The sequence below is a fragment of the Sinocyclocheilus rhinocerous genome, unplaced genomic scaffold (genome assembly GCF_001515625.1).
Source record: "Sinocyclocheilus rhinocerous isolate Xijiao unplaced genomic scaffold, SAMN03320098_v1.1 scaffold3642, whole genome shotgun sequence".
Taxonomy (NCBI): Eukaryota; Metazoa; Chordata; class Actinopteri; order Cypriniformes; family Cyprinidae; genus Sinocyclocheilus; species Sinocyclocheilus rhinocerous.
Window position 1 is genome coordinate 108,907 of NW_015644863.1, and position 8,134 is coordinate 117,040.

The following is an 8,134-nucleotide window of genomic DNA, read 5'->3' on the forward strand; positions in this document are numbered from 1 at the left end:
ATGTTTTGTCAACTTTTGTGTATGCAATGTGAAACTGTAACAATTTGTTTTTTTGGCCAATTTGTGAAGCATCTACCCTCCGTTTTATGAGGGTACTTATGACCAGTTCAATGGTTTTCAGATATGCAATGTGTTTATGACTGAACAACACGTTTGGTCAAACCATTGCGTTGTTTTCTATAATAAAAGCAATTCATGTTTGTTATTTGGAAGATGTTGTTTATGTTAACCAGACAACTAATGTTGTTCAATGGATAAAATGTGTGGAAACAAAGACGTGACACCAATCAAAACAACAACAAACAAAACATTTAATCAAAGCATAATAAAAAACAGGTTAAGGTATCAAACAATTTTAAAACATCAGAGCAGAAATAAGTATGAGTGTTTTTTTGAAACAAATCAACTCAGACAAATAAGTCAAATAGAATAACTAGAAAACAAATCAATCATGTAAAAACAGAATTATTCATATTTAGCATGCCAATAATACTACCGTATTTTAAACAATACAAATATATAGTATGCCAAAAATATAATTTAGGCTCCATTCCCATCTCAAATGAAACAAGCTGAACATGAAGACATGAATGCAACTGAGAAACAACAAGAACTTCCTATGATGCAAAGTCAAACACACGGTCTAGTTCATTTAATCCTTAGATTCAATGTTATGGTCCTGGATGACCCATTTTCAGGAAATCCAATGAGCAAAAGAGCTTATCTGTATTAAAAAAAGATTTAAGTTGATAAAAAGGATCTCTTTTATCATGGCTGGACCAAATGCTGGGCTTGTTAGTATGGAGAAACAGAGCAGGAGAAAAGCAGCAAGGCTGTTTCCTGCTAAAGACAAAAGAACAAAACTCACCCAGGAAATAATCACATGCTCACTTAACATACTATTGGCTTGTTTCCTAAAACAGTACAGAACTCAACAAATTAAAACTGGAAACTTGGGAGACCACATATATTTCATGTGCTGGAGAATTTCCACTTCCTCTGCAGCTAAAATAAAGCTTTACAGCGTCTTCATACCAAGTCTGGGTGGTGTAGTAGTTATTGTCATTTTCCCGGTGTAGTATTAACTGAAGTGAAAGACTGTCTGACTGTGATGAGGAACTTTATTTATTCATTTCAAAGCGTCTCCCCCTCAAGCCCAGCGCTCTGGTCACCATCCTGCGAGCCACCACTGTGTCCGTACGCGGCCTTTCCTTCACCGGCTGAATGAACTCTGTATGGATGACATATCATCATACTTGTTTAAATTCAGTATATTACAGACATTATACAGATCAGTGACATGGCGTTTGTATGAATCTATTAAAAATATAAAAGTATTAAAAATGTCAAACATACAATGACCTAAATACCTCTTCTGTGATGATCTGATATTAATTTCTCAATTGACCCTTCGCAAAAACCCGCCCCCCTTAGTTACTGTTGCTACACAACTGCGTCAATAAATCTCTTATAACATATGTAATATCAGATACTATAATTTGAACTTTTGGCAAGGCACTGTAAAATGTCATGTGGTGTTACAAAAGATTTCTATTTCAAATAAAAGCTGTTCTTTTCAACTTTATATTCAAAGAATCCGGGAAAAAATATCACATATTACAAAAAATTATTAATGTGCACAACTGTTTTCAACATTGCTAATAATAATAAATGTTTCTTGAGCCGCAAATCAGCATATTAGAATGATTTCTGAAGGATCATGTGACACTGAAGCCTGGAGTAATGATGCTGAAAATTCAGTTTTTGCATCACAGGAATAAATTACGCTTTAAAAAATATTCAAATAGAATAAATTGTTTTAATATTCAAATAGGGTAAGTTATTTTAAATTGTAATTGTTTTTTTTTTTTACAATATTACTGTTTTAACTGTATTTTTTTTTTAATAAATGCAGCCTTTAAATTATATGAAACCAACATTTACCAAAAAAGTACATTTTAAAAGACCTTCTCAGCTTTTTAAACCATTTTTTTTTATTGTGGACACTAATGCCTTCTAATGTGACTCCATCTTTCAGAAAAGAGTCTTTTCTGTGGCTTTCATACCTGCACGTCTGGCCGCTTTCCACTTTGCTTTCTGGCTCCCCTCCAGCAGTGCGCGGGTCTTCAGTATGGGATGTTTAATGGAGAGTGCCTGTGTAGCTGAACAGAGCCAAAAATGGGTTTGTCAAACATAAGAAAATAAATCATAATAATTCTTGATTCAAGAATGGAAAAAAATACTGCCTTATGAAAAGATACCTGCCAACTGACTTGAAAATACACCGAGAGCATGAGTGTTATCCACCCACTTGATCTTCATCCCCCCTTCACTGGAAACAGAAGCAGACAACTGTCACTTTGTAGATCTGTATCACTACTTTTTCTGTCACAATATAGAGGTGACTTATCACCTATAGTCAGCAAAGGCATCAAGGAGATCATCTGTTTTAAACATGGCAGGAAAGCTGTAGATCTCGATGATGTGGCCGAACTCCTGCGGGTCAAGCCAGATGTTTGCATAGGCGGGGAAATCACTGCAGGTGTTGAGTATGGTGATGTCCCCATGTTTGAGTTTGGCTTTGATCTAACGACCAAGAAGTATGAATGACAACGTGTGAGAACAGACAGAATAAAGTTGACGGTAAATATGGTAAGAGATGCGTTGGGTCTCATTCACTAACCGTGCGTACGAACGTTTTCATAATCAAGTCAGGATTCATCAATAGGTTTTGTACTAATATTTATTCTAAATTTACAAAAAGGTTTAGGAAAAGCTGAAACCACACATACACAAAATCACATACTCTGGGTAGCCTTATAAATGTGTAAAAATGAAATTTTACACATAGATATTTCATCTCTATACTACCATATTTTCCAGAATATAAATATAAGTCCTGTTAAATTATCATCTGAATGCGCTGCAACTTCTATAATGCAACATCAAGCAAGCAAAACATGACTTTTGGATTTGTGCTGAATAAGTGAGGTAGCCAAGTGAGACAAAGTTTTGTTTTTGCTTTAAATAAATGTGTTTAGGTTTGGCATTTATAGTAAATTTTGTTTATAATTAATGCCACTATGATATGTGTTTGTTTTATACTTCTACTTTTTATTTCTGTTCTGAATATCATTCAATTTAAAGGATTTATTGTGGAGTGAAAGAAACTAAATTACATGTTTATAGTGTTTGTTTTTGTCAATGTTTCGTATCATTTACTGTTATTTTACATTATTTCTGAATTTAATAATGAAATGTGACTTACACACTGATGCAACTTATCTGTTTTTTTTAATGATTTTGACCAGTGTTATTTTAGTATTGCGATACTATTATAGTTTTTAATTATATTTAGAAATTGTTTTTAATTTTATATAATTAACTCCTTTTAACTTTAAAGTTTTATTAATTTTGTTGTTTGGTTCATTTTTTTTTGTATAAGTCTGCTTAGTTTTTATTCATTTTTATTTAGAATTAGTACATAGTTAATTGTAATTTTTGTAATATTTCATATTTCAGTTAGCGATTATATAATTTTTTTAAGTGTCAATTTTTAGCTTTAGTTAACTATAGTAGCTACAGACAGATTCAACTTATTTTCCACACCTGGCATTACTTAAGAAGTGCTTTAGACAGCGTCACGTATGCTGAGAGTGATGTAAGGCTGTAGAGGAAAGTTGTACGGAAAGCTCTTACATGGAGATGGTTTGGGCGTTTTATTCAAATAACTAACCTTGGGCCCACGTTCACTCATTTAGAATACTCAAGATTCAATAACATTAGATCAAGGTCAAGAATAAATTCATGTGTCGTGAATCAGGTGGACATTCTCCTGTGCGTATAAATTCCAATAATCCATTATTAGTGAATGAGACCCACTAAATTAGGATACCTCAGAGAGCAAACTTTCATCAACGTCCTGCTGCTGGAGTGTGGCATCAGTGGGAAGGAACGTGTTGTTGGCACATTTTTCATCTGTTTCGTCATCTAACGTCAAAGAGGTGAAGAAAGACACAGTCTGGTCCCAGGCTGGAGGCCACGGTGACGGACCAGACCTTGAAAGCTGCACAAACTCCTCATCGCCCAGTGCCTGTCCAGTGCTGTCCACCTCTGGCTTCTGATTGGCTACAAGAGGTTCCTTAGTAACGTCAGAGCAGGATTCCACAGATGATTCCTTAAGATTTGGATGTTCCAGAACTATCTTATGTCTCATAGCACGCGGAACGTAAATAGCCTTTTCTGGCCGTCTGGCTCTCTGTCTGCTGTTGAAGCTGGGCTCCAGTGAGCGTGTGCTGCTGTTGTTCTCCATGACTCTGTCCCGACTGCGTGCTCGCCCATGGGAACTGCCCTCCACATCTCTCTGGTCTTCTTCTGGCAACCTGTCAGATGCACCACACACTGCTGGTTTACTTGCAAATTGTAGTTTGTTACTGATTCCAAATTGCATGACAAAAATTGTAGTTAGTAAAGTAATCCTTTACAATACACATTTTAGGTAATATAATCAGACTACTTTTTGATTATGTTTAGATTACTTTTGACCTAACTAATGTTTATCACATCGAATTTAAATTAGGGTTGCAACAAGGCAGAATTAGATAAATAATTTAAAATTTAAAATTAAAATCATTTTAAAATAACAACAATCAAATAAAACACTTACTAAAAAAATATGAAATATTTTATTCGTTTGCTTGTCGTGTCCATTAACCAACGAATGTGCAAATGTGTTAAATAACTTAAAATCTCAGGTGGTACTTCAAGTAAATATATTTTTGGCTCACAAAAGAAGAAATAACCTGATTTTTTTTTTCTTTCAATTTTACTGTGTTTGAAAGCCTTCCAAAGACATAGTAATACATGGTTAAATAACCCACTGAGTGATTATTCAAATAAAAATTAAGGTGTTCATTAGTAGTTGATGTAATGTTGAAACGCTGAAAAAAATTGAAATGGTCAGATGCTGTGTGCCCTCTCAGTTCTCTGTGTAATAATAGCCACCTGACTAGTGACTAGTCTTCGTGTGAATGTTTGCAAAACTGGAAGACTTTCTTAACGTATATAAGCGGTAGACTATTTAAGAAAATAAATCTTAAAAGATAAAAAAGAAGAATTAAGGAGATTCAATAAATTAGGAATAATTTATTGCTATTGTGTGAATAATATGTAATCAATAAAAAAGTAACTGTAGTCTGATTACGAGTATTTTAAAATCTAATTACAATTTCTTTATTTTTGGAACCACAATGATGAGACACTAAAACTCTGGCAGCTTTACCTGAGGTCTGAACAGCACACTACAACTCTGCGTGCGCAGCCCTCGCCCACGGAGAAGGTGCTGAGGTTGGGATGATTCGCGCAGGTTTGGTGAATCAGGAAGCGAAGTCGGCTCGGGACAGGTGGGAAGAGTAGAATGCTACAGATCAGAACATTTCAATTAGACAATATGGCAGGAAGCCCAAAGTACACATGCATAAGAGCCTGATATACATACATACATACATACACACACACACACTGTATATGCTATATGCAAAATTCATTGACACTATGTTAGGGTTGTTGTCAAGGCATTGCAGTTGCTAGGGTGTTCTGAGTGTTTCTAGCATGCTGCTATGCAATTGCTATGGGGGTTTGAGTGTTTTTTTTAATCTGTTGCTAAGTGGTTTTGAATGTTTTTAAGTGTTGTCATGCTGCTATGCCATTTAAGGGGTTCCAAGTGTTTTTAGTGTGATCATTTGAAGTTCCTAAGAGGTTTTTCAATGATTTTAGCATGATGCTATGTAGTTGCTATGGTGTTTTGAGTGTTGCCATGCAGTTTCTAGGGTATTTGAGCGATTTGGGCGTTGCTATGCTGTTTTGGGTGTTTTTAACATTCAGGCTGCTTTATGCATGTGGCTATGCTGTTGCATAGGGGGTTTTGTGTATTTTTAGCATGCTGCTATGTAATTGCCAAGGGGTTTTGAGTGTTTTAACATGTTGCTGTGCAGTTGCTAGGGTGTTCTGGGTGGGTGTTAATCAACCCAAGTGGTCCTCATGTCCCTGTATGACCATGAACTACTTGTTCAAGTATCTATCATGAGCAACAGTATTGTAAAACATTTCTAATAACGTTGGTGAATATTATTAAGGAAGGCTGCCAGTGTCCCTTCTTCAGATATGTGATGAAATGACCTTTTTTGCTCATTTCTCTGTTGAAACTCATCCAGCTCCTCGAGGACTGTATGGATGAATTCAGTCTCTTGTTTGGGGAGGTAACAGCCATTGACACAAGGAAGAGCCAGGGTGTTAGAGGACGACGACCTTTATCCACGGAGACTTAGAGGAGATACTTCAGTCTCTACACAGAAAAAAAGAAACATTATAGGGCGGATCAGAAACTTACAGGCCAAACGTCACATAACAGCAATATAAAGCTCTGCGCTTGTGTTCACTGCGGCAAACTAAAGGCAGATATTTTATCATTAATTCACATACAGCTTTCCAAAATAAAACCTAAAATTAAGGCACTTATTTTATTGTCGCCTGCTCAAGTATGAGTCAAATACAAACAACTAACTGTATATCAGGAGACTTGAATGACATTAAACATCTGAGCGTGAATCTAACCCATAACCGCTTGAATATTAGCAACTAGCTTAGCTTAGCACACCACTCTCATTCAATAACATTAAACGCATTTCAGGACGCGACTGGACAGTGGACAAATGAACTCATACCACTCTAAAGAGACATTTAAACACGAGTAAACCCCAGTTTAAACGACAACTCATGACAGCCGCAAACACCGCAACAACACTACATTTAACAGGCACCTCTGACGTCATGAAGATGTCCGGTGTGAAGGTTTTAGTCGCCTCTAGCGGTCAGGGGTGCAATTACAGTAGAGTCGTCATATTAACTCAAAATCTCTGGAGAGAAATTATTCATAATTTATTGATTCTATCTAATTATTCTTTTCCCCCCTTTTAAATTTTCCGTTTTAATTTCTACTGTGCGTCATATTTAATACAGTGAGTATAGCCATCTAAATGTCATGTAAATTAATTTGCGATCCATGCTTGTGAGGACAAAGCACCTTTCAGTCAGTTATTCCATATATATGAGACACATAATTACACAAGTTACTAAACACTGTCAATGTATAATTGACTAAAATATTTAAATCCTGAGAGAGTTTGACCATGTCATTGCTGTTTTCGTGTTTGTTTCTTCTGATGCAGGGATTCCCAATCATTTTGTCAGTCAAACTCATAGACTGTATGGTCAACCCCTTTGATTTAAAATATTTGAAGTCCTCTATGACTTGAAGTTACGGTTCTCTGATGTCAGTTAATGGTCAAGTGCAGGTAAACTAAACAAATAAAATACTTCAAATTTGGGTGTTTTATTTTGTTTTTATTTTAAAATCATTTCATTTCAATTAAAAAATGAATTAGTTATTAGCTTTTCATCAACTCATAAACCCCCTGCAGGAAACCACGGAGTAACTTAATCTTTATAACATTTCATAATGTTGATAAAAAAATGAATGGAATATATTTAACTTTTTTTAATAAAAAATATTTTTATAGCAAAAAAATCTAAATCTTTAAACAAGTTAGGTCAAAAGTAATTGAAAAGTAACCCAAGTCAGAATACATGACCTAAAATCAGTAATCTAGCTTACATTACTAGTTTTCATCATGCAATTTCAGATTACAGTCGACAATTTGTAAGTAATCTACCCAGCACTCTTGTGTGTGTGTGTATATTAGTGCTGTCAAATGATTAATTGCGATTAATCACATCCAAAATAAATGCTTTTGTTTACATAATATGTGTGTACTGTGTATATTTATTATACATTTATAAACACAAACATACATGTATGCATTTAAGAAAAATGTTTTGTTTATATAGTTACGTTATATAATATAATACAAATGATATATGAATATATCCACGTAAATATTTTATTTTTTACAATATATACACATGTATGTTTGTGTATTTATATATATATATAATAAATATACACAGTACACACATACAGTGGGTACGGAAAGTATTCAGACCCCCTTAAATTTTTCACTCTTTGTTATATTGCAGCCATTTGCTAAAATCATTTAAGTTAATTTTTTTTCCTCCC

General features: G+C 34.7%; 1 protein-coding gene across 2 annotated transcripts; it reads right to left on the reverse strand.

Moving 5' to 3' along the window:
• Positions 1-348: 348 nt before the first annotated feature.
• Positions 349-6,877, reverse strand: LOC107705083 (R3H and coiled-coil domain-containing protein 1-like). 2 transcript variants are annotated; one of them, XM_016508224.1, is made up of 8 exons: positions 6,819-6,877; positions 6,178-6,343; positions 5,282-5,419; positions 3,896-4,382; positions 2,414-2,586; positions 2,262-2,332; positions 2,067-2,162; positions 349-1,231 (listed from the first exon to the last, which is right to left on the reverse strand). In XM_016508224.1, the coding sequence occupies exons 4-8, from the start codon at positions 4,310-4,312 to the stop codon at positions 1,122-1,124; spliced, it is 867 nt and encodes a 288-aa protein (XP_016363710.1). In that variant the 5' UTR covers positions 4,313-4,382; positions 5,282-5,419; positions 6,178-6,343; positions 6,819-6,877; the 3' UTR covers positions 349-1,121. The 2 variants fall into 2 exon arrangements, with proteins under 2 accessions (XP_016363710.1, XP_016363709.1); XM_016508223.1 differs by lacking the exon at positions 6,819-6,877 and adding an exon at positions 6,723-6,812.
• Between the last annotated feature and the right edge of the window lie 1,257 nt (positions 6,878-8,134).